The 26,266-nt window shown below is 41.9% G+C and overlaps 1 protein-coding gene and 1 long non-coding RNA gene across 8 annotated transcripts in view; one reads left to right on the plus strand and one right to left on the minus strand.

The window, feature by feature from the left end:
* The window catches only part of SH3BP2 (SH3 domain binding protein 2), a 55,824-nt gene that overhangs the window by 25,160 nt on the left and 4,398 nt on the right, over positions 1–26,266 (plus strand). For 2 of the 6 annotated variants that reach the window (XM_069977331.1, XM_069977333.1), the window contains exons 2-11: positions 10,467–10,606; positions 16,053–16,155; positions 16,636–16,753; positions 17,151–17,221; positions 18,618–18,700; positions 20,230–20,289; positions 20,829–21,534; positions 23,151–23,268; positions 23,378–23,433; positions 24,549–24,627. In XM_069977331.1, coding sequence (XP_069833432.1) covers positions 10,471–10,606; positions 16,053–16,155; positions 16,636–16,753; positions 17,151–17,221; positions 18,618–18,700; positions 20,230–20,289; positions 20,829–21,534; positions 23,151–23,268; positions 23,378–23,433; positions 24,549–24,627 — 1,530 coding nt within the window. In that variant the 5' untranslated portion in view covers positions 10,467–10,470. Of the gene's footprint in view, positions 1–3,362; positions 3,634–10,281; positions 10,367–10,466; positions 10,607–16,052; positions 16,156–16,635; positions 16,754–17,150; positions 17,222–18,617; positions 18,701–20,229; positions 20,290–20,828; positions 21,535–23,150; positions 23,269–23,377; positions 23,434–24,548; positions 24,628–26,266 lie in introns of those variants that run through there. The other 4 variants (XM_069977329.1, XM_069977328.1, XM_069977330.1 and 1 more) reach the window with 4 other exon arrangements.
* LOC138797331 (uncharacterized) lies at positions 3,287–25,664 on the minus strand. 2 transcript variants are annotated; one of them, XR_011363917.1, is made up of 4 exons: positions 25,578–25,664; positions 23,081–23,205; positions 16,580–16,736; positions 3,287–3,596 (listed from the first exon to the last, which is right to left on the minus strand). It is a non-coding gene; the product is annotated as an uncharacterized lncRNA (long non-coding RNA). The 2 variants fall into 2 exon arrangements; XR_011363918.1 differs by having other exon boundaries at positions 25,572–25,634.

The raw sequence follows: 26,266 nt of genomic DNA on the forward strand, positions 1-26,266 counted from the left end.
CATTCAGCATTTGATTATCGGTGGCTGAAGAAGTTGGATGGAGCCCTAGGGAGTCCAGGAATGCATGGATACAGTCAAGTTTTTTCTCGACTCCCTCGGGCTGCTTCCAACTTCAGCCACCAGTATTGAAATACCAGACAACTGGACTTGAGCATGCTCGAGTAGTGCGCATCTCTACCCCTTAGGGCTATGTTCACATGGCATAAGAGACCGTCCGTTCCGTGACCCGGCCGGTCACAGAGTGGCCGGTCTCTGGAAAGATCATCCATCCCGGGCCGCAGAGTTCTGATGCAGCCGCTCGCTTCATAGTGTGCACTGACATGGTTTTCTACAGCCGCTATTCACTGAATAGCAGCCGCAGAAAACTGACGTGTCAGTTGTTTGTGGCACCGCTAGGGGTCGCGGCCGGAGCGTATATTATGTGTATACGCTCCGGCCTGAATCCCATAGACACCCGGCCAATGTATTTTCTCACATTAACTACGGCCGTTGTTGCTATCTGCAACAACGGCCGTAGAAATACGAAAAAATACGCTGTGTGAACATAGCCTAATACTGTAAGGTTAGATGATGGGCCCTGTGATAGTAGAATCAACATCTTTCCAGATGGGTGGACTGGAGAAGTCAAAAATAGTTTGAAGGACACAGGCAGTGGACTGCGCCACACTGCAGAAAAAAAGAAGTACAAAAGGAGACAATTGGTGTATGCTCCCCCATCTCTACTGTAGTGTAGTCAAGCAGCTCAACAGAAGGCTTCTCTCTGCTCTGCTGCTCCACTAATCACAGAGCATCACTGAGGAAGTGCTGCCTATTATCTCTCTATCAGGTTTCAGACTGCCGTTTAAGTTGTACACATTAAAAAAAACAAAAAAAAAACATTTTCTTGTGGTGATTTTTGTACTTACTATGTGTGTGTCACCTACTTACTTCTACGTTGCTTTATTTAATTATTGGTTTAGGGATGGGCTGTATGACCTCGGCTGGGGCTTCTTCTCTGTGTTGGGTCTGCTGGCCCCTTTGTGTTCACTTTTATAAAGCTTTTTTATCTTCTTTAAAGCAAGCAAAGGGAAATACCGAGTGCACTGATACCTATGGGTAAAATAGGTTAGAATTAAAGTGACTCTGTACCCACAATCTGCCCCCAAACCGCTTGTACCTTCGGATAGCTGCTTTTAATCCAAGATCTGTCCTGGGGTCCGTTCGGCAGGTGATGCAGTTATTGTCCTGAAAAACAACTTTTAAACTTGCAGCCCTGTGTCAGACTGGCGTAGCTTAGAGAGTCTGTGCATTAAGCTGGCACAACCTCTTTGTCCCTCCTCCCCGCCCTCTTCATCATTAGGAATGCTCCAGGCAGATTTTCCACTATTCATCACCTGTGTGAGAACAGCACATGGGCTGGATTGTTAAGGAATCTGTGCAGTGTTCAGACAAGTGAGGAATAGGAGAATACCTTGCTAGAGCATTCCTAATGATGAAGAGGGCGAGGAGGAGGGACAGAGAGGTTGTGGCAGCCTAATGCACAGACACTCTAGGCCACGCCAGTTTGTCACAGGTTTTTCAGGACAATTACTGCATCATTTGCTGAACAGACCCCAGGACAGATCATGGATTTTAGCTTTTGTCTGCTGTACTCTAACCTCTAGGCATGTCTCCATTTGGTTTGCACATTCGTCCTACTTTATGCCCTGGAAGGATGATGAAACAATGCCATGCCTTTATTTAGCACCTAAGCCATTATGTGTTGACTCAGATGCATTTTAACATCCCCATTACTGATGTTAGACACTGGACCCGCTACTCCTCTAGCTTCCCTATTCCTATTCTAGTGAAGTCTGCTTAGGGTTCTATGCTGATTTATAGGAAATGTGTCTTCAGAAAATAAAACATTGTTCACATCAGCACTTTTTATATTAAAAGGGTATTCCAGGAAAAGTAGGATAGGGGAAAAGTAGGAGATCGTTTGGGTCTGACCTCTGTCCCCCCCCCCCCTGATTTCTGTATTGAACCCCTGTATTATTCTGTATTATGAATAGAGCTGCGGGTACAGCACGTGATCTGTGTCTCTATTAATTCTTATGGAGCCGAAGGAAAGAGCCGAGTACAGCGATGACTCTTTGGAACAATTAGAGCCGCGGTCATATGCCGTAGCCGTGGCTCTATTCATTACACAGAAGCCAGGGCCTGATATTGAGATCGGTGGGGTACAGAGGTCGGTCCCCCCATGGTCTCCTACTTTTCCCCTATCCTTTGGACAGGGGAAAAGTTAATTTTCTCTGAATTCTTGGGGATTTTAATTAAATTAAAAAAACATTAAAAACATTAAAAAAAAAAATCTGAAATCCTGCAGATTTCTTTTGCCCACTGAGCCTAATAATTGATTGACTGCCCCGTGGAGATCACTTCTCTTGGTCACAGCTTGCCTCCTCCCCTTCCCTGCACAGGTAGCAGAGGATGCCCTCCAACACTCTTGAAAAGAATCAGGGAGCCAGCCTCATAGATTACTATGATTCACCTGGCTGCTGTAAAGTATAACTGCTGTTAATAGCAGCTTAAAGTGGTTGTCTGGCATTAGACAACTTTTAATACATTGCTGTTATATATTTAAAAAAACAAAAAAAACAAAACTATGCCTATGATTACCTCTCCATGCTCTCGCAGTGTCCTTCTGCGAGTCTCCGATGTCCCTACTGATCGCAGCCCCCTCCTCTTCTGGGAAGAACACACCGGTTGTGGTGCTGTCCCATCTCAGTCAGTGACCAGCTGAGCGGGCTGTCACTCCCTAAATGAGTTTGTTTCGGAAGTGGAGAAGCTTGCGATCAGCAGGGGGACACTATAGACCCGTAGGAGGACACCGGGGGAGCATGGAGAGGTAAGCATGGTCTCCTTTTTTTTGTTTTCTATATAATAATAACAGCAGCAGTATATTAAAAGTTGTCTAATGATGGACACCCCCTTTTAGGAGGATGTTTGCCTATTGGCTAGAGTAATAACATGCAGCCCCTATGCATGTGTGTGCACAAGTTTACATATATATGCATGGATGTTCTAAATATGTGTGGTGGATGTGTGTGCGTGCAGGTGGGAGGTGTATGTATGTGAACAAATAAACATGCTATAACTGAGGCTACACTTTGAAAGGGGCCCTGATGATAACTACGTGCATTACATCGAGATGTCTAGCTACAGATAGCTTGAATATACTTGATTTGTTCCTCTTTTTGTGAATGAGGAAGTTGCAAACCTTACAAGTAAAGCATTGGAAGGGAATTTCCTTTATTTTCATCTTCTGGAAGGTATTATACATTCTAGGTTATTGCTGTGAAGTTGGCAGAGCAGGAAACTCATAACAAATATGGCATAGCCTGGCGTTAGCTCTCCGGAATGAGGAAGTTTAGTGTCACCAAAGGAAATCTGTCACGGTCAGTTTTGTCAGTCTGACTCGTACAGATCTTCATTGCTGTGTGTTGAAGTCAGACGTGGTACATCACTGCTCCTTTCTGATCACATTCTTCTATCTGAGCATGAGATTGAGCTGCAAAATCATGGTAGTAATCTGATGGCGACATCTATAAAAAGATCCAAGTCCCGGGCTACATCTGTAGAAAGAAGAAACATGTGTCGTGTGGGCATCAGGTTTGTGGCAATTTTGGAAAATTAAAAAAAAAAAAAATTATATATATAAATATATATAATTTTTTTTATTTTTTTTATTTGTTCTTATGTTCTGTTATTTTAATCCTGTATGCTTTTGATTATGTTCGGCTTTACCATAAAAAACGTTGGCAGTACATGAGGTTGATATTCTACTATACTGGTATACAGCTAACCAGTTCATTGTATTATTTATATATATATATATATATATATATATATATATATATATATATATGTATGTTTGCAACATAATTTTTCTCCTGGTCTTCTTGGCTTGTATTTGCCTTTATTAAGAAGTATTTCCTGCTGTGATAGAAACATTGGCTGTCAGTGTACTATACCGTTATATGGCATACCAGTTCAATTTTTTTTCAATATTTGTGTTTGTTTCTTGTTATATTATTTTTCTCTTGGTCACCTGTGCTTGTGTTTGGCTTTATTTACGAGTATATTTTCTGCTCTACGTAGGGTTAATAGTCTACTATACTGTTATATAGTTAACCAGTTCACTGTTTATATTAGATAACATTTTAGGTTATGTGCACACGTTGTCTTTTTGTGGATAATTACACCTGCAAATAATCATCCAAGAAGATGGACGCAAAGGGACAGTGTGTGAACATAGCCTTAACATGTTCACAAGATCTGGGAATTGTGGACCATATCAGAAAAAATATTTATGTGCATCTAGAATCGGTATTAACAATGGGCCCCTTTGTCCAGTACATTAACCTGTACTTGTGCAAACAGTAGCATCAGTCAAAGGGATGGAGATCTTCTGCAAAAGTAGACTGCACTGTCTGAATCCATGGCAGAAATCTCAGTCATACCTTTGGATTCCTGTTGCAAATTTAGGCTATGTTCACAAAATATTTGCTTTACAGCTGCTTTTTTGGATGTCTGTCATTATGACACCAAAGGTCGTCCATCTTATTATAATTAAGGCCAAAAATAATGATTGTGGTGTGTTTGAACATAGCCTTAATGCACTAAAAATTTGCTATAAATATTGAAAATGAGCGATTATCTGTCCCTGTAATAACACCAAACGACGAAGGAAAAATCGTTCATTTTTGTCTTTCAACATGTTGAAAAATTATTGGTAGTTCGCCAATCGTTCGCATATCTGTTCGTCTACTAAGTCATTCGCGATAAAACATTGTTATTGTGAGGAATGATTAGCGACCATATAATGATGTAAAAACGATCGTTCATAACAGTAATCGGTAAATGTAATAACCTCAGAATAGTATGATACAAAATCATTAGTTTTTACTAGCGATCGATTGTTATAGTGAATCTTTAAATGATAATAGGGCCTTTATAGTGTTTGCTATAGATTTGTCCATGGTTTTGGATGTGGCCTAGCTCAATTTACTGGCCTATCCTTCGTTTAATCTACTCAAGTCAAAGAAGTAACATGTCATTGCTTTTTTTTTTCATAACAGGGATTTTAAATCCATGTTGGATAAAAAAATCTATACAGTATAAACTATTATACTATTGAAAACAATGGAAAGTGAAATCCATACGGTTTTCACATGGATGAAAAATCTGAACCGTAATCCGTATAAAGGAAACTCTTTTTGCCCGAGGCCTTAGAAAAGAGAAAGCCACCACCCTGTTGTTATCTAATTCTTTATGCTAGTGTTGATTTAAAAGGAAGAAAGCCATAGACAAAATTTCCAGTGATGGCCCATGGAAAAGTGCAGTATTGTCTGCTCAGATATGCTCCCTCCCCCTATTCATGGGTTAAAACTGAAGACTTTTTTGTTGGTTGGTCCGGCCAATTATGTAAGGGGTTGTCATTTTCATGGCAGACTGTCCCCCTAAGCCTGTCACTTAGGGGAAACTGAGGTGAAGGATACCCCCTCTTTTACTTCAAGTCAGTTGTTTTAATCCAGCATAGTGGTATCTGGTAGTGGCAGGCATTTATCATAATATCACCATTCGGCCATTGGGCTAACAATTATTCTAAAATACATACATCCCTTCTTGATCCAGTAACTAGACAGATCGGACATTCACAAATCTGTAAAATCTGTGACCAACACTTCGGGTTCTGTACTGACTCCCATGTTGGATATCAGCCAACAAATAGAAACAATATAACCGTATAGAAGAAGACACATTGGATCTGTAGGTTTTCCGGTCGGTACGTAACCTAATTTGGCGACTTCTCCTTTTTTCTATTATTATTTACAGTTCTGTTGGTGGCTTATTACCAGTCATAACCGGGGGTACTTCCTTTCCTATATATTTTTAGACTGCTATAAACGCCCCCCTTTTTAAGGGGCTTTTTGTTTATTTCTTATATTTGGCTTTAATTGCTACCTACACTTCTTCTTTTCTGTTATATTTAGCTGCAATACCTGAGTAGGATGTAGTTGTGAAATCTCAATATGTGTTTATGGCTTCTAGATTCCATCCAATGGAAAATGTACAGGGGAACCTTGTTAAAGTTTAGTACTGTGATAGATACTCCATACATACTGTATTAAAGGTTTTATGGACCTGTAATATGATTGGGTGCATGAGATTATAAACATTTAACACCCATTGGCTATATGCACAGCCCTGAAATGGTGCAGGATCCGGAAATTTTGACACTAGCTCTGAAATATTTGGCAGCACCAAGGTGAATAAATGGAGCATGGGGCATGGCGGCCCTTTTCTTGGAATCGGTGGGGGTCCCAGAGGTTGGAAACCCATTGATCCTGTTATCCTATGGATAGGAGAAAACAAGCTCAGATGGGAATACCCCTTTAAAGCAAATCTGTTCTGCAGGACACACCTACAAACTACCAGTACCATTCTGTTGTGTTCCTCAATACATGCCTGGTGCCGGGGTCTGTCTCTTAGGGCCAGTATTAAGGGTAAAAAATTTTATTCTGGCAGCACAGTGTTAATTAGGTGGGGCCTAGAGCATCCATGTCCTAGGCTTGCAGCGCCTCTCTCCCTGCCTTTCCTGGGCTCGATCTTCATCTTTGGCAGGCCTAGGACACAGATACCCATAGACAATGCGCCTTGAATACCAGCCTCAGGAGACAGACAGTTGGGGGGGGGGGTCCAGTGGTACAGATTCACTTTGATATAGACATTATTACTGCCAATTATTATGTGTGAGTGTTTTTTAGTAGGGGTTTAGCCTAAGGTGAAAAAAAGCTGAGAATTTATGTGCACTTTAATGTTCAGGGGTTATAGCAGTTTTGTTTTACATGTGGTTTGTAAAATTAACAATGTACTAACAGGTTTCATTTTTACTTATAACTTTTTCATTTTTAATTTCAACTTTTAAAGTAGAGAATCTTATTGGTCATCAGCACATTGTGACAAATCCTCTGCTCTCCCCTTTTCAGTGGCATAAGTTGAAGATCCTGGGTTCCCATGCAATATCTAAACACCCCACCACCACCATGTGCCATTTCTAACAAAGGTGTCTGCTGCTACTTTTCCACTCACTATACCTATCAATATACCTATGGTGCCTGCCTATTTTACAGAACACAAAGGCGGACATTTATGAAGACCAGTGTACGAGTCTTAAAGTAGGCCCGCCCCCGATTACCCCACCACATTTACTAAGAGGCGCACACCTTTTATTGAAACTGACGATATCTTCACCTGCCATACAGCGGGCGCAGAAATCTACACCTGTTCCTGAGCAGGTGTAGTTTTCTGTCATGTTTTACGCCTGCGAGCAGGTATAAATCATGGTAAATCTGGTGCAGGAGAGGCCACACCTCCACCCCACCTTGCTGCGCCCCTGAATTTGCAGAGGTTGCGTACACCAGGAAGAAGGGCGAATCTGCACCTTCTGCCTGGTGTACACCAGGGGCACAGCGTTCGTAAACGTCCCCCATAAACTCTAAATGGTGCCATTCCCTCAGTTGTTCTCCTATATTAGCAACTGAGAAACAGAAGGATATTAGGGAACATCTGGCTGATAATGCAATACAAGCAAAATTCATCAAAGCACAACCTTTGCTTTAAGGAAATATAAAAGCTAGTTGGATGCTGGCAGGATATGACATTCTTTACTGTAGCACTCCCACAGAGATCAGTGGTTGTAGATCATATTCGATACTCTACAGTTCACAACGAAAGTCCCATGAGATACGCTTGGTGCTTCCTGTTTAATGTAAAAACAAAGAGATACATGTACCAAAAAAATCTCTTCGGCTTCTCTGAATGAAGGGAAAATGTCATGTCACGTCCGTGTGATGAAGGCCTAAAACTAAATAATAATCCTAAAAATAGGATTACCCGGTTAAGAAATGCATTTAGGCCATGTTCACACAACGGTCATATATTTGCCTCAAAAGACGAACATACTCTAAAAGTTAATAGAAAAGTGTCTCTCTGGAGGACTCAGCCTGTCCATGTACTGTTCCAATTCCTATAATAGAAGCATATTAGGGAACTGCAGGAAATTGCAGGGACATGTAGTCCATCCTATGTAGAACTTGGTCAGCTCTCCTTTACTCATTGTTCTGCTGGACGACAAAGTTAGCTAAGAAAAAATGTTCAGTTTCGCGTGTCTACCGCAGCTTGTCATTTTGTGGTCATGTCTCATGAACCAGCTTTACGACTCCTTAGCCTACTTTCACACAGTCTTGACTAGACAAGAGGCCACATAAATGTCTATCTTATACGGCTCTGCTGCCATGACATCATACAGTATGTTATCTCCACCGGCCATGGCTTTTCCTTCCCAGTTTCTTGGTTAGTCAGCCCTGTATTTCCCAAGACAGTACACAAAGAAGCAACGACATCTAAACGTATAGGGGTGAATTTATTATTCTCAATATAAATACATAGAATCTTCATACACACACATAACCATAGCACAAACTATAAGCTCCTTACCTCTGACTTCAATTTGTTATACTGGAGAAAAAGAATAAACTGGTGCCAGAAACTTACACAGATTTGTCAATTTTAAAAATTTCAAGTCTCCCAGTACTTATCAGCTGCTGTATGTCCTGCAGGAAGTGGTGTACTCTTTCCAGTCCGACATGGTGCTCTCTGCTGCCACCACTGTCCATGTCAGGAACTGTTCAGAGCAGAAAAGGTTTTCTATGGGGATTTGTTACTGCTCTAGACAGTTCCTGACATGGACAGAGGTGGCAGCAGTTTTTTCTTATAGCAATGGGCTCATTTATCTTTTAGCAACAGTTTGATAGATGCAGTAAATTATGGGTAGGAGTCCCTTTAAGGAATCATGTAAATAAACATTAAGTGGAAACAAATGTCTCTTGATCATTTTTTCCTCTAGGCTCTTTACAGAATCATCTTTCATTGAAATAAAAAAGTAATTGGACAGGGAACCGACCGACGGAGATAATGGCAGCTCAGTGCGGTTAAGTCTCCGCTTTATACTGTAGTCTATTAATATGCATTATGATAATCCACTATTGTAGTTACTTTAAGTCCGAAGTTCAGGCGAAGTTCATCATTAAATGTAATTATGGGTCTTGCACTCATACAAACAATGAATCAGTTTGTCTACTAAATAAAGTTTCATAGACTTCAATGGTAAAGGAACAAAATACGACATACTAATGTACAAAAGGAGAAAAGCAACCAGATTCCAGTTTACAAAAAAGAAATACAATGTATAACTATGTACTGTATACAGTTTCTATGCAGAATTTGGTGTCTCCATGGTTACAGACTACAAACAACTGTTCTGTCTGATCCTGTAGTCGTGTTGTTCTCTGCTCCTGTATTTTTCTCCAAAAACAACAAATGTTGGAGAAGATAAAAAGTTGCAGCTCATGGCTGCAGGATCAAACTAGCCTGTAACCATAACAAAGCATATTTTTGCATTTTAGCTGTATACACAAAACAATCAAGAAGTAAAATGATTGCAAAAATGTTCGTCCCCATTAAAGGAGACGTACAGCGATTTCTAAAATGCGGCAGCCAGCAGGGAGGAAACTGACTACAAGTAGGAACTTACCTCTCCCCGTACCAGCACTGAGCCGCGGGAGCGGCTTCTGGACCCCCCACGGAAGGCATTTTCCCCCAAGTTGTGATGACGCCATGACTCGGGGAGAAAAGGCCTGTCCCAGCTGATGGACTGACCGCTCAGCCAATCAGTGACTGGAGCGACATCCTGCCCCCGTCACTGAGTGGCCAGTCCATCAGCCAGGTCGTGACATGTCAGCGCCTGAGATCCTGGAGCCCATCGGGGGACTGGCGGCCAGTCACTCCGCTCACTGGGGGCATGGGGAGAAGTAAATTCCTACTTGTAATAAATTTCCCGCCTGCCGCATTTTAGATACCACCAAACTTCTCCTTTGAGAGCAAACAGAATTGGACTTTTCAGTGTTATCTAAAAGCTATTTGGAGCTTACATAGAAGTGAATATTTTTGACGTCGTGTTGTAAGAATTAGCAGTTAATGGATAACAGGGGAGTTAGGATAAGATTTGGGTAGAAGATAATTATTACCTGGTTCTTCTACAAGGAAACTACTGGCATAGGTACACCCCTGTGTTATTAGTAAATGCCCTGCTCCTGGACATTTTGCATTGGCAATATTCCAGGGTAGAAGGGTGAAGGTTATAACATTCATACTAAGATGACTAACCAGAGTGATCTGTATAACTGAACCCAGGGACACTATGACTACTGCTCGTGCAATCCTGTCTCTCAGTTCCAGCAGGTATCTGAAATGTAAACAAGGAACTAATATGTACGGGCGGGTAGGTTTGGAAACAACCTGACCGTACTACTTAGAGCTACAGTATAAGATGACCTAGAGTTAAGATCTTGAACAGGAATAATTCAAACCATGTCTTACAGAAATATGGCGTCTGGAGAAGTAAGCTGGCCCATTCCCATGAAGGCCATCGGTGCCCAGAACCTACTAACTATGCCAGGGGGAGTCACAGTTGCAGGGTACCTGCACAAGAGAGGAGGGAAGCAACTGCAGCTCTTTAAATGTAAGTTAATGACATATATGATGTTTTTTGTCTTCTTTAATCAATTCTTCTTAAGGCATATCAAGAGTCTTAAGGTTTCAAGGTTTCAACGCAAACTTTGTAATAAGGGTTTTATATGTCACTTTAAAAACCATTGTCTTCTTATTTAGTAGAAGGGCCTTCGGGCCCCTTCGGATGCTACTGGCAGTTTTGCTAGATACCCACTAATATCCTGTTAGAGCCCACAGTCCCCTTTGGGCAGTCAGTGTCCCCTTCCATAGACAATACTAACTGATCATCTTGGATCCAACAGTTTAGACTAGCTGTGTATCATGGTGATTTTATCCCTCTGGTCTATGATTCACTATGTACCCCTCTTGTACCTATATCTGCAGGTCTCTCAATGGTGCCCCCTACATTAGGGTGGTATAACACGGGTCGATTATCGTTCAAAAAACGTTAGATCGTTTGGATTTGAACAATAATCGTTTAGTGTAAATAGCAGACAACTATTAAACGACCAAGGAGAAATCGTTGGTCGTTTAATAGAATTTGGACCTATTTTTATTGTTGATCGTTTGCAAATCGATTCTTCATGCACTGTATACAAATATATACAGAGAGATTGTGCAACCCATTTTAAAGAATATTTAAAAAAAATCACTTTTTAAGGATGTCAGATCAGAAAGGAGAAAACCATTCTCTGGAAATATCTGTATGTTAAACGTGACCGGTATCAAAGCAGTGACAACAGGGGATGTGTTGCAATACCAGACTCGGCCTACAGACAATAGCGGCACATAATCTAATGCCACATAACTCATTTAATCTTGGAAAACCCTTTTAAAATAATGAATGTTTGCCCAGTATCAGGAGCTCCTTCTAGGATTTTATCAGTTGTATTGTTCCTTTGTTTTATAATCCTGCTTTACTAGCCCTGTACAAATACCTTTATCTTTGTGTGGCTGTGTTACAGCCTTGTGTGTTTTACAGTCACAATTTTTACACACTTGGCAAACACTGGCATGTGGAATGAAGGCTTGTTAAACAGGACTCAGCTTTTGGACTTAGATACTGCATTGGGGGTATTTGAGGAGAGAAGGCTCAGCTTTTAGACTTAAGGCCTTATTACACGGCACAATGTTAAGGGGGAAGCGAACGCCAACCTGCCAGGTCAGCACTCGATTTCCCCTTATTCCTTGCTTGCTGCCTATGCTATTACACGCACAGATAGAGAGCAGGGAGCAGCGGGAGGAGCTGCTTGGACAATCCTAACATTGTCGGGCTGTCCTATGGAGACAGCGGTAGTCTGTTGCCACCGCTCCTATTCCATAGAGCAAGGTGCAGGAAACCCTCGCTGACATGATCATGATTTTCAACATGTTGAAAAACCACAATCAGCCGGTATTGAGCATGTCGGCTGATCGTGGTCTTGTAACATGTCCTATTACACCAAACGATTATCAGCCGGTAATCAGCCTAGTATGGCCAATCATTTTTTGGTGTAATAGGGCCTTTAGATACTGCATTGGGGGTATTTGAGGAGAGAAGTGGTGAAAGTAAAATGTCCAATTTTTCTCTCTCTTGAATCTGCTGTTGGGAGAGTATCAGGAGGGAACCATACACATTAGATGGTTGGAAGCCTAATCTTTCCAAAATAGGTATGTTTGTCTCACTTTCCTCCCGCATTCCTCAATGCCCAGTTCGTTTTAGGACATCAGCTTATGGGATCAAAATGATCCCATAACCTGTTGTTCCTTTGTCTGCCCCCTCTCCTCTGTCCCCTGCCGCTGTTACTACCTCGTAACAGCGGCTGGGGAGAAAGGGGAGGGGGAAGAGCTCACGAGCGCGTGCCCCGCCTTCCCTCCCGACCCCGCTGGCTTCCGTAGCCAGGAAACTGGAAGCCTGAGGCTTCTGGTTTCCATGGCGACCATCAGGGCTCTGGAATCGCTTCGCAGAGCCCCAGTGGACACCGGCAGAGAATTCTCTCGTGCTGACTGCAGTATCTATAGGGTTAACACTATAGATACTCTGGTGCTGAGAGTTGTGGCGGGTCCCCGGCTATCACTGATAGCCGGGACCCACCGCGGATGACACAGGCAGAGCTCCAGTGCCTGTGTCATCCTGGATTGTTAATTAACGTCGCTGCAGCCTTGGGCATAGGCTGCAGCGACGTTAACTAACTGTGGGGTGGCGGGAGAAGGTTAATGTGTATGCCTAGCTTTTGAGCTTATAGGGTCTATTAAAGGAGTTATCCAGGCTTACAAAAACATGGCTGCTTTCTTCCAGAAACAGCACCTAAGTTTGGGTGTTGAGTTTGTCAGCTGTTCCATTGAAATGAATGGAGCTGAATTGTAACACCACACACAACCTGATGACAGGGGTGGCGCTGTTTTTGAAAAACAGTAGCAGTGCATTTTCTCAGACTGGATGACCCCTTTAACTACCTGACTTTCTGTTTTGTTCCACTATTATACATTTAGAAGGTTTTCTTAGTTGAGGTGGAACATGCGCTCAGCAAGCCGCGGTTTGGGACTGCCAGTAAGGACGTCTTGTGACATTCACTAGATAAACCACATGTCTATGTGGTCATCATTTGCTGAGACCGAAATACACAGCAGACAGGCAGTTCTAGTTCCTGCAGCAGCTCATTCTGCATCTACATTTCACCTATAGCTCATCCGATTGTTAGTCCTGCTCTTGCACTACATCAAACCTAAACAATCATTGACCTGCAGTAAACCTGTAGCAGAACTTGTAAATGTTAGCTCACAATAAAATAAAACTTTTAACACCTGTTTTATAGGTTCAATAGTCTGTTTATCTTTAGGCTATGTTCACACTATGTAAAACTACGGCTGTAGTTCTCGCCGCAGAACTACGGCCGTAGTTTTGAGGGGTGGAACATAACCTTACTTTCAATGGGATCCCGGCCGGAGCGTACACACATCATATACGCTCCGGCCGGTATCTATGCGGCGCCGCAAATAACTGACAGGTCAGTTTTCTGCGATCGGAATTCAGTGAATTCCGGACGCAGAAAGACCTGTCAGTTCACACTGTGAAGCGAGCGGCTCTGGCCGCTTGCTTCACTGTGGGCTATGGGAAGCTCTGATGCGGGCGCGCGCTGATGTACTTAAGTACCGGCCGAGATGATCCGGCCAGAGACCGGCCGTTAGATTTTCTAATAGATAGCTCCAAATTTCCTGCATAGATATAGAATTAAACAAACCAAACTTTGTCTGCTTCCATCCACCACTAGAGGCAGTAAGGATCTTACTGCATGCTGTTATACATGAAACCTAATATTAGATCAGTAGATACTGATCTCCGAAGCTCCCTCTAGTGGTGACTGCAGGCATCCAAAATGTTATCATTTAAAGGAGAAGTCTGTCGAACATTTTTATCAAAGTATTGTTACTGCCCTGCAAAAAGTTATAAAATTACCAATATACACTTATTAAGGGAAATGCTTATAAAGTGCATTTTCCCTGCACTTACTACTGCCTCAAGGCTTCAGTTCCTGGATAAAATGATGATGTCACAACCCGACTCCCAGAGCTGTGCGGGCTGTGGCTGCTGGAGAGGATGATGACACCGAGGGACACAGGGCACTGGAGGGACACTGAGTATCCCTCTGCCATCATCCTCTCCGGCAGCCACAGCCCACACAGCTCTGGGAGTCAGGTCGTGACATCACCATGTTATCCAGGAAGTGACATCACCATTTTATCCAGGAAGTGAAGCCTTGATGCAGTAGTAAGTGCAGGGAAAAAAACACTTTATGTGCATTTCCCGTACTTTTGGGGGGCAATACAATACGCTAATAAAAATTTTCACCGGACTTCTCCTTTAACTCTAAAGAGGGGATTTATGAACCAGAATATACTAGTGTAAAAAATTTTTTGAGGCATATAACTCAATGTTTGAGTAATGCTAATCGCATTTTTATGTAAAACACAGGGAAACTTGATAATTTTCTTTTAGCAAACTTAGAACTTAGAAAATTTACAACATTTAAATAGACATTTGGAGTTCTATATCTGAAAAATCAGAGATCAAAAATTAGCCAGGCAGGTAGTGTCTTGATCCACAACACAAGTCTGGAAATTAAAGAAGCAGTCCACTTTTTTTTTTATCCCTGCACCGCTGCAGACTGGCACATATACTTACCAATGATGATTGGTGTCCCGCCGTGCAGCTTCAGTCCAGTCCTATGGCACCATTCAAATCCTGCGGGCACCCACATGGCCTCTTCGCCATAAGTCAGAGAATCCAATGCATGAGAGCTCTTACATAGAGCTGCATTGGAGACCTTCAATAGCCCTGGACAAAAAAGAGAGGTTAGAAGAGCCGAGACGTCAACACCCACGGGATTTGAACAGAGCTGTAGGACCGGACGGAAGCTGTGCCGCAGGACACCAATCATTATTGGTAAGTATATGTGCAAGCGTGCAGCGCGGGGGGGGGGGGGGGGGGGATAGTGATAAAAAAGCATTTGGACTGCTTCTTTAACCCTTCTGTCACTAAAGCACAGTCAAAGTGTCAAGTATTCTAGTGCTTAGCCCCTTCTACACCACTTTTCCACTGACTGTTTACTATAAACCCTCCAAATATAACTGGAATTATAAATAATATAGTTATGTATGCATCATGGAGGCGGGTGGCAGAGTCACTTTACAGTAATCTACTCTCTGAGGTTATCTGATAAGCTGCTCTCAGGGTGGAAGTCCCCTGCCTGGTAGTGCCCACAAACTGTGTAAAGCAGCGGAGATATTTGACCTCTTGTTTCCTAATGTGTTTTCTTAAATAGGTTACATCAGATAAAAAATTTGGAAGGAATTTTTAGCACAGTTTGTTGCTTAGTTTCGACATTATTTTACACATATTAACCCAATCTACATGAAACTTTTAATATATATTTACATTTGCTTATCTTGAGTTACTATCTATAGTATGCTTCAGAGCAGCATTCACAGTTCTGCTTGTTGTTATTGAAAGCAGTCAACAAGCTAAAAGAGTGCCATTTTCGCCTCCTGGTTGTATATCTATGGGTTACATTTTTTTTGCAATATGGAATAACAGTCTACTGTGCCATTCCATAGAAAGGCATACAGTACACAAACATGCAACATAGCGTTAGTTCAAAATGCCTATAGATGTGTATGACAGCTGCTACTATGTTGCATCCGGTAAACACATAATTTTTAGGAAATTTTCCTCAAAAATCTGTATAAATGGAATTTTTAAATGTATAGTGGCCTTAGCTGAGCTTCCTTAGAAAAGTAAGTAAAAGTAAGTTCTATACAAGCAAGGAATGCTGGGAGATTTGAGCTCTGAAGCCTGAACTAGGAAAAATAAAAAGCCCTTGACAAGGATAGCGACTTCTTCCAGACAGTGAACATTTTGATTGAAGGGCTATTATCATTTTTACTGCAGCAAACTTAGTGTCACACTTGTCTTTTAGGGCCCCTCAGATATGTTATCATACATAAAGGATGTGTGTACTACTTCAAGACAAGCACCTCACCCACCTCCCAAGGCACCTTCTCACTAAACGGATACAACAGGTTAGTTGTAAAGATATTGTATGAAAAAAAAAAAAAAACTAACGCTCATTGGCTCATGAAATGTTATATGTTTATATGGAAGCATAATAATGATAAGTATGGTCTTTACTTACACCTAATATATAAAATCAAGCAACTCTGCAAATGTTTGTATTAAAAATATCATATCATTTTGTGTATACAGCTCCTATGCAGGTGTATGTGTCTCCATGGTAACAGAGTACAAACAAAACCCTATGTAGTCGGACCTTGCAGTCATATATTAATCTACTATCCTGCCTCTCCCTTTTTCAAACAAAAACAGGAAGCAGATGGAAGAATCTGACTACACAGGGTTTGTTTGTAGTCTGTTACCATGGAAAAACAGTTTTCTATGGTAAGACTTTCATGGCTTTAAAGTGATTTCAAAGTTATATTTGCTTACCTGACAAACATGGTTGGACATGATTTTGAGGGCTGTCAACTCTTTGTTCTCATCAGAGTAATGCGGGCAGCTGAAGAGACCACATCTAGTAATGTGTTCCCATTTAAGATGGTCCATATCAGCAAAAAGCATCGGACCTGGTACTTCTCTGCAGCATCTGAAGAGGAGAGGAAGGTATGAGCCATGGAAAGTATAGCAAACTTGTGTCTCTGTATAAATTAAAAGGTGATATTCACCTCTATTGTGTCAGATGTTCATTGATGGGAATGGGTTCAAACATTATACTGAGGCTCCTTTGAAAATCCAAACCAATATTATTTTCTGATATCTGTATGAACAGGGTGATTATCAATAAACAGAGCTACACAGTAAGAGGGGGCCCGGGGCAGCTGGGGGAAGCTGTTTAGCCTCATCCTGCCAATGTAATAAAATGTATGGCTGGAGTGTCTCTTTAAGGAGCTCTTGACTTTGGTCCAACCACCTAGCTGTCTGTTCCTTGTTGTGCTAATCGGACATATAAAAAAGCTCAGGAGAATGTGTAAAACTCATCTAGCTAACATATCTGTTTTAGAAATGGATGCTAGCTCTAAGGAAAGAGATTGACCACTACCATGAGAAGAAGGAGACCATCACAGACCTAAGGTATTACTTCTCCATCTCTCTTGCTTTTAGTTGGTTGGATGTAGACTTATAAAGGGGTACTCCCGATTTAGACATTAATCATGTATCCATTAATGATGTATGAACCTGCGCCTATGTCCAGGACAGGTTTCCCACCAAAACCCTGTGCATAGAGAAAGGCTGTGCTTACAAGGCTCTCTTTACATTTACTTCTATGGAAGTTCCAAAATCACCCAATCAAACATGAATAAATTATAAATGTTTAAGATTGGAATACTCTTTAAAGCGATTCTGTACCCACAATCTGACCCCCCCCCCCCCCCCCCCCCCCCCCCCCCCCCAAACCGCTTGTACCTTCAGATAGCTGCTTTTAATCCAAGATCTGTCCTGGGGTCCGTTCGGCAGGTGATGCAGTTATTGTCCTAAAAAACAACTTTTGAACTGGCAGCCCCGTGCCCAACGGTTGGGGCTTAGATTGTGTAGGCTGGCACACCCTCTCTGTCCCTCCTCCCCACCCTCCTCATCATTAGGAATGCTCCAGGCAGATCGTCTCCTATTCCTCAGCTGTGTTAGCACGGCACATGGGCTGGATCGTTAAGACATCTGTGTAATGTTCAGACAGGAGAAAATGTTCCAGTGGCATTCCTAATGATGAAGAGGGTGGGGAGGAGGGACGGAGGGGTGGTGCAAAGTTAGGGCACAGATACTCTAAGCCCCGGCCGTTGGGCACGGGGCTGCAAGTTTAAAAGTTGTTTTTTAGGACAATAACTGCATCACCTGCCGAAAGGACCCCAGGACAGATCTTGGATTAAAAGCGGCTATCTGAAGGTACAAGTGGTTTGGGGGAGGGGGTCAGATTGTGAGTACAGAGTCACTTTAAATTATACTTAAGAAAATATTACTTTACTAAAAGATTAGTAGATGTGGTAGTTAAATCTACATTTAGTGAATCTACAGTAACCTGCCTGGAATAAACATATAGCTATCCTAATAAGAAAGGCAATAATATAATGGCAGACTAGATGGTCTTTTTCTGCCAACAATCATCTATGTTTCTGGGGCTTAAGATCGATATGATCTCAGCCTCCATGCCATCATCAGAACATTATGACCTTGTAGTCTACTACAGTACCTGGCACAGTGCTATCTATGGGTGTGGCTGGGTCTGGTACTGCAGCCTAGTCCAGTTCAGTCAAGCTGCAGCATCAGATAAAGCTATGAGAAAACATTGAATGATCATTAGAGATGAGTGAACCTGCTGAAAGTTCATGCCATGTTTTCCAGGCAGTCCTCGGGCTGCATCCATCTTCTCCAGGCAGCAGGAACTTTAAGCCAGTTGACACATCTGTAATGATTACTCCACGATCTAGTGATGCTTAGGATAAATGGAGTAACATGCTGATTGTTTCCTTCACAGTGATACTGGTTCTGACTCTGACAGTTTCTATGGATCGGTGGAACGTCCTGTGGATATCAAATACACGCACAATCCTGCTGATGGTAATATTTCTTTTACATTTTTATACAAATAAATGTCACTTGTATGAGCATTTAGCCCAATAATGGATTCTTGCATACTCTTAATACATTAAGGCTATGTTCACACTGCGCATATGTCCGGCCGGACATATTTTCGCGGCCGGACATATATGCGGTAAACTTCGGCCGGGGATTTACGCTACTTGCGGCCGGCTACGTACGGAGCGCGAACTTAAGCCTGCAGTCTACTTACGCTTCCCGAGCGCCCTACGTAGCGATCTGACAGCGGTCTTTTACTTGGAAAGCTTCGCCTATCCCCGGACACCCCACAGAACCTTTTGGATCGCTACAAAAAGGTGGAAAAATGAAGAAATCACCACTACGTACGGGACCGCATGTTACGCTACGGGCGTAAGTTACGGCATTTTCGTCCTCAAACAATGGTCTGGTTCATTTTTTACGGCGCCGCGTACGATCCTCACGTAAGTTCTTACGAAGTGTGAACTGTGCCGCTGTATATCGTATACTTTCCATTGTACGCAAACTACGTAAGTCTCTGGCCGCTTATTAACGGAATGCGATACGTCGGGAGACTTACATAGTGTGACCATAGCCTCAAACTGTATGCAGCAAGCTCTTAAAGGGGTTATCCAGTGTTAGCCCCCGTTCCCACTGAGCAAAAGTAGCGGAATTCCGCAACGGAATTGTCCGCCGCAGAATGCCATAAGCCTCCCGCTCATAATGGGAGTCTATGGGAGGCGCGCGCTCCTGCTCTGTACGCGCTGAAGAATGAACATGTTCATTCATGTTGAACTCTTGTCTCCAGATTGGGTGAGGTTTTGCAACTCAGTTCCATTGAAGTAAATGCAGCTTAAAGGGAACCTGTCACCCACTGTGCCGGGACAGAGCCCGGCCGACCCCCCTGTGTAGACCCATATACTCACCGCTTCCGTGAAGTCCTGCTCCTGGACCCACTCCCGCCACCGAGATTTCTCCGTCCAAAGCCGTGTGCGCGCTCCCAGAGATGTGTCCAAAGCCCATTGAGAATGACTAGAGCCGTTATTCTCTATGGGCAGCGGCGGCGGGTCCAGGAGCGGGACTTCTCGGAAGCGGTGAGTATATGGGTCTGCAGCGGGGGGTCGGCCGGGCTCTGTCCCGGCAAAGGGGGTGACAGGTCTCCTTTAATTGTAAACCTCACCTGAACTAGAGACAAGTGTGGTGCTGTCACTTGGAAAAAGTGGCCATGTTTCTTTAGCGCTGGATAAACCCTTTAAGCCAAGAAGCCAACTTGCATGTGAATCAGATGACTAGTAGCAAGGATCTTCTCTCTTTTTGCTTGTCTGCGGGAAACATGAAGGCCACCATGATGCATATTCATAGTATACAATAATTTTCTTTATTTTACTGTGATTGTTATTGGATGTTGAGCTCACTACACTATGACTGTGTGGTGATTTGTGAGCTCTCATGTTATGTTTAGTGCTTTCAAACACCTAATTATGTATGTGATTTAGATGACAACAGACTGAGCTTTTTCTATGCATTCACAGATAGTTGGCAGGATGAAGATGATGATGAAGAAGACTATATACAACCAGATATGCTAGATGGTAAGTCATTAGATACAACAGCTTTACAGAATATAAAATGGGCCCTGTAACATATGACTATGGGGTTTAAGTTGTGTCTCAAGTGCTAAAATAAAGTAACAGTAGCATTATGAATTCTGCTCTGGAGGCCACACTGTCAAGCCATTAAGGTCAATGATGAAACATGCAGCCAATGAAAAAAGCAGAACAGGGACCTCAGGAACAAAAATATCCTGGTGCCTTTGCCATTTTGTTATAATGATCATCACACGGAAAGGAGATGATATGATAATTTAGATATGATAATGTACTCTTATCAGTGCACACTATTGCCCCTGAATACTTTGTTCTGCACTGGTAAGCCTGTAAAGTTTAATACTTACTTTATACTGTTTCCATTTAGCTAGATAATAGATCTGTATGCCGTAAACTCTTGAGTCCCCCCTAGTGGTGACTGACAAAACATTTAGATAAACCAATGTGATCAATGTTCTTGAGTAAAACTATGGGAACAAGTTAATCTGTACAGTAAGTTAATTGTTTGCATCTTCTTGTATTAGACAGAGCACCCAGCTATCCACCTCCACCAATTCCACCAGTGCATGAAAACGAAGTTTGGCATTCAGCGGATAGAATGCCAGTAACACCAAAGCCTCCACCACCCCCTCCATCAAGATCACCAAGGCCACAAAACAGTATAGACTATGTGAAACCTCCAGTGCCATTATTCCCACCTGAACATAGAGTTAATCCTTCTATACACAGACCAACTGACAGAACTGAAAAAGATCCCAAGAAAGATCTTATGTACGTTCCAAGCAAAAGAACACCTCTTTTACCTCCACAACAAGCAGGTCACCGGGCTGAACCATTGGCTTCCCAACCGAAAAGAGACATTATAAAGAGTCCAACTGAGGAGACAACGCTTGGGAACAAGCCTTCATATATGGCAGGAAGTAACCTAAAATTACATGATGAACTCACTAACAGGTTCAGCATTGCAGCTCCCCCTGTACCCGAGAAACCAGCTAAGAAGCCTAACCATGTCATGACTCCAGTACCACCAGCAAAACCGAGCCCCCTAGCTACTAAGACAAACAATTATGGACCACCAATTCCAATAAAACCTAGAGAGTTAAGCGAATCATTAAAATCACCTGAGGAGCCTTCCCCTACTATACCAAAACCTTTACCTATCAAACCTACTCTAGTGAAACCTCCTACTCTTCCTAGGATACCAAGGAAAACAGAATGTTCACCCATATTGTAAGTATAGTTCAATACATGGTTGTTCATAGAGAAGAGTGAATTTAATTTTGTGTCCGCTTCTGTTGAATTCTCTATCAGGTTCCAATTGGACTGAAGTAGTTTGGTTCTAATGAAAAGACCCTTATCCTAGTAGAGTTAAAGAGGTTGTCCAGGAAAAAATTAGAAGGAGGTCTGATCTCTGTCCCCTCCGCTGATCTCCATATTGGGCCCCGCCGGTTCTGTTATGAATAAAGCCATGGGTACGGCATGCAATCTGCAGCTCTATTCATTCCTATGAAGCCGACTGAAAAAGCAGAGTACATCGCTCTTCCAGCGTACTTAGTTCTTTCTGTTGCTCCACAGGAATGAATAGAGCCGCGGGTCGCCTGCCGAACCCGCGGCTCTATTCATAACAGAACCGGCGGGGCCCCATACAGAGATCGGTGGAGGGGTACAGAGGTCAGATTCCGTTATGACCTCCTACTTTTCCCCTATCCTGTGGATGTGGAAAAGTCATTTGTTCCTGGACTAGGTTTGGGTCCCTAACCCTACTAACCTCAACTTAGGGTTAGAATCCCAAAATGTAGTTTAACCATAACCCCTAACCTAATTATTAACATTGCAAAACTTTGGATTACATGAAATTTTATTTTTTTTGGGAAATTTGAAATGAATTTGATTTGTTGTAAAACAATACACTCATCTTTAATTTTTCATGATAAATTGTAACTTGAAGATCAGTGTATTATAGGGGTTGTCACCATGGGTTAGACTTTTATGACCCCTAACTCAGCTGTTATCACTGAGGGGGGGGCATGGTTTGGACATACATTTCACATGTCGGCCATTCAGTTGACCATGTACGGCATTGAAGGTTTGACTCCTTCAGAGTGGAAGAAGTTCTGTCCGAACAACTCTTCTTTATGGCTCGTTTATGAATTCGAAATGGGCAACCACACTTAGACATTATTTCTACACCGCAACTCTCAGTAATAATAGACACTTGCAATGCTGGAGTATTTTTATATATATTTGATGAATACATGTTTACTTCCCTCTCTGTTTTTTCCCTTAACTTGACTTCCTTATTGAGTGACCATCATTTTGATATATTTACAGAAGTAGTTACAGGAAGTTCTATATGTTATACAATACAGTACTCCCCCGTGTCACCATATAACTTTAGGATAAATATAAGAAAATACAGGAACATGAAGACTATAAAGTTGGCATAGACATTTCTGACACATCCCTGTGGTTTTGATGGGACCTGCCACCAGTTTTAAAGCCCTATTACGCAGAGTGGTTGTCTGTCATATTAGGCACATATCTCCCCATGTAATAGAGACCTCCTCAAACATGTCAAAAACTCATCTGCTGCCGGCCACACATCTCATGTAATAGGTGATGCACAGCCAATGACTGACAAAAACTTTGTGTTCATGGAAGTGGCTGGTAGTCCCCTGAAGGATTTCCTATCAGCTTCCCAGAGATAAGCGACACCAGTAGTAGTAGACGACTTTTTCCTGTTTTTGCTCTTCCCATTGAAATAACATTGACTCACCTTAATGCTGATGTAACTGGAGTTGTTTTATTTTCAGTCCACAAATAGTATATTTTCTGGCTTGCTCTAGGAGATCGCCGCCCGATGGACAGAGTTTTAGAGATTTCAAAGTGGAATTGCCAGTCCTTCAAGGGAAACCAAAAAACATTATCAATGACAAAAGCGATAGCGATGACGACTATGAAAAGGTAAGATCTAACAATAGACTAATAGGTGTGCTATGTGTTCAAGTCTACTTATATAGCAGAAATCTAGTGGAAAACATTGTAGTCATGTAATCTTTCTTTTCTGTTCCAGGTTCCCCTGCCGGCTTCTGTCTTTGTCAACACCTGTGATTCTGTAGATGTTGAAAGGTAATTTTATTATATTTATGGTACTCATGCTATTATATTATACGCATCAATAGAGTGTGCAGAAGCAATGATTTACATATAAAGCAGCATATATAATTAAGATAAGCGCCATGAAGGGAAGACCTCATCTTAGTTTGGCCCCTAGTATGGAAAAGGTTTCTGCCAAATGGTCACAAGGACTAATAATGGGCTTCATTAATTATTGTTAAAGGGGTTTTCCAGCGAATATTTTTTTCTTTTAATTAGCTGGTGTCAGAAAGTTATATAGATTTGCAATTTACTTCTATTTCAAAATCTCAAGTCTTCCCATACATATCAGCCGCTGTAAGTCCTGCAGGAATGGGTGTATACTTTCTAGTCTGACACAGTGCTCTCTGCTACCACCTCTGTCCATGACAGGAACTGTCCAGAGCAGTAGATATTTTCTATGGGGATTTTACTCCTGCAGAGAGCACTGTGTCAGACTGGAAAGAATACACCACTTCCTGCAGGACATACAGCAGCTGATAAGTAGTGGAAGACTTGAGATTTTTAAATAGAAGTAAATTACAAATTTATATAACTTTTTAAAACCAGTTGATTTGAAAGATTTGTTTTTTGTTTTTTAACGGCATATCCCTTTAAGACCCAGTTTCATCATGGTTTGGTTGGTGAGGCTGCAGTAGGGAATATTTAAGAATCTCAGAAGGAAAGTAATGAAAGCAAGATATTTATATTTTAATAATAAAGGGGTGGGGGTATGGAAATAAAAGTAAACTATGTATAAAATGGAAGTCTTGGTGGCTCAATGATGAAGCAGAGGATACATCTGGACTGGATCACATTTCTTAAGAAACTTTAAAAGCTCCAATAACGTTAACAATTAGTTTAATCCTCTAGTAGGGCATTGTATAGTACTTTGTTCTCCTGTACATTATATATGTATAAGGCATTGGGTTACATAGAAAAGCTGACAGTTCCCGGCCACAATGAAAGATCTCACCATATACTAATGTATATCAGCAAAGCAAAGTTCACTCCTGCTGCGAAGCTGAAAATATTTCTGCACAGCAAGCACAAGAAATGATAGCCTCGTCCTGTTACACTGGAGATAAATGAGTGTATTGTTATTTCAGGATGTTCAAAGCTACGGATGCCAGAGGAAGCCCCCTCAATGGACTCTTCTGCATCAGAAACTCTGCAAAGGCCGGAAAGGTAACCCTGGAGCCGAATACAGAATTGGCTTTCAGTTTTTGCGAGTTATTTTCACAGCAATTTCCTGTTTCCTGACAGTCAGTGAAATTGGTTTGTAAAATTGATGGATGGATGGTGGAGCAGCTCATATATAGGCCTATGGAAGAGCATTATGCAGCTCCATGTTATACATTACTGCTCCCATAGTGGTATATTATGTGTAATATATCATCCAGTGCAACTTACATTTTACTATTTCTTTCGGTATGAATTCAACAGAAAAAAGATTGAGAATCAAAGGCATGTAGAGGTACTGTAAAAGCCTGTCCATGCTGTATTATGGGTCCATACAACTTGGGGGTTGCACGGAGACTTAATACAGCCACTGTATTAACACTACAGACGCTGTACAGACACTGAATAGAATCTGCATGAAAGGAGCCTCTCTCTAATTTTTAGGGTAGCTTCACACGTACCGTATCGCTACGTATTTATCGCTGCGTTTTTATCGCTGCCTGTTTGGTGCGATTTTTAAATCATGAAAATCATGTGAAAATCAAAACTCGCATGTAAAAATCGCACCAAACACGCAGCGATAAAAACGCAGCAATAAATACGCAGCGTTAAATACGCAGCGATACAGTACGTGTGAAGGCACCCTTAAGGGTGTTATCCAAGGTTGGCAAAACATAGCTACCATCTTTTAGAAACAGCACCACTCTTGTCCTTAGTTTGTATGCGTTATAGCAGCTCAGTTTTATTGAAGTGAAAAGAACAGAGTTGTAACACCATAAATAACTTGAGGACAGGGGTGGCGCGGTTTTTAGAAGAAAGCAGCTATGTTTTTGAAATCATGGATAACCCTTCAACTTCAACAGTCAACAGTCTTTTTTTTTTAATTATCCTGACTGTAATGCCAAAAAGGACTATTTCTAGTACAAATATTTAGTGTAAAATGTGTTTACCATTACCAGTAAGCTAAGTTTGGTGCAATTTGCACCATTTCAGCCAACTCTTTATACCTTGTATTCAACAACACTATTGATATGTAAGTTCATTGCTGCCTCTGTTGCCCCTAGCAACCAATCAGATTCCACCTTTCATTTTCCAAAGAGTCTGTGAGGAATGAAAGGTGGAATCTGATTGGTTGCTAGGGGCAACTGAGACAGTTTCACTTTACTCCATGTTTGATGAATCTCCCCCATAGGCTCTAAATAATTCGCTCCAAAAAGACAACCTTATTTATAGGTGAAAACAGTGACAAAGCTTATAAAGCAATAGAAATTATATACTGCAACTCTGGGCGTCTAGGTAAACCCATACCTCCCAACTTTGGCTGAGAGGAAAGAGGGACATGGACACGCCCCTAACCCCACCCAAAGACACGCCCCTAAACCATAAGACACGCCCCTAAAGCGGTCATAAACGCGTTGTTTTAGCGAGTCGATCACCATTTTCATGCTTCAAAATGGTGATTGACTCGCCGAAACCTCGCGTTTGTGACTGTTTGCTGTGCTGCACTATTTGTTAATGCTTTGCACATTGATGGAATAAACACTTCTTTTGCAACATAGAAGTTGGAGTGCCGTGAAGTATCCGTATGGTATAGACATCTATCTCTGGTCAAGATTTAATTTGCTGGCACCAACATCATGGCTTG

The sequence above is a fragment of the Dendropsophus ebraccatus genome, chromosome 7, assembly GCF_027789765.1.
Source record: "Dendropsophus ebraccatus isolate aDenEbr1 chromosome 7, aDenEbr1.pat, whole genome shotgun sequence".
NCBI lineage: Eukaryota > Metazoa > Chordata > Amphibia > Anura > Hylidae > Dendropsophus > Dendropsophus ebraccatus.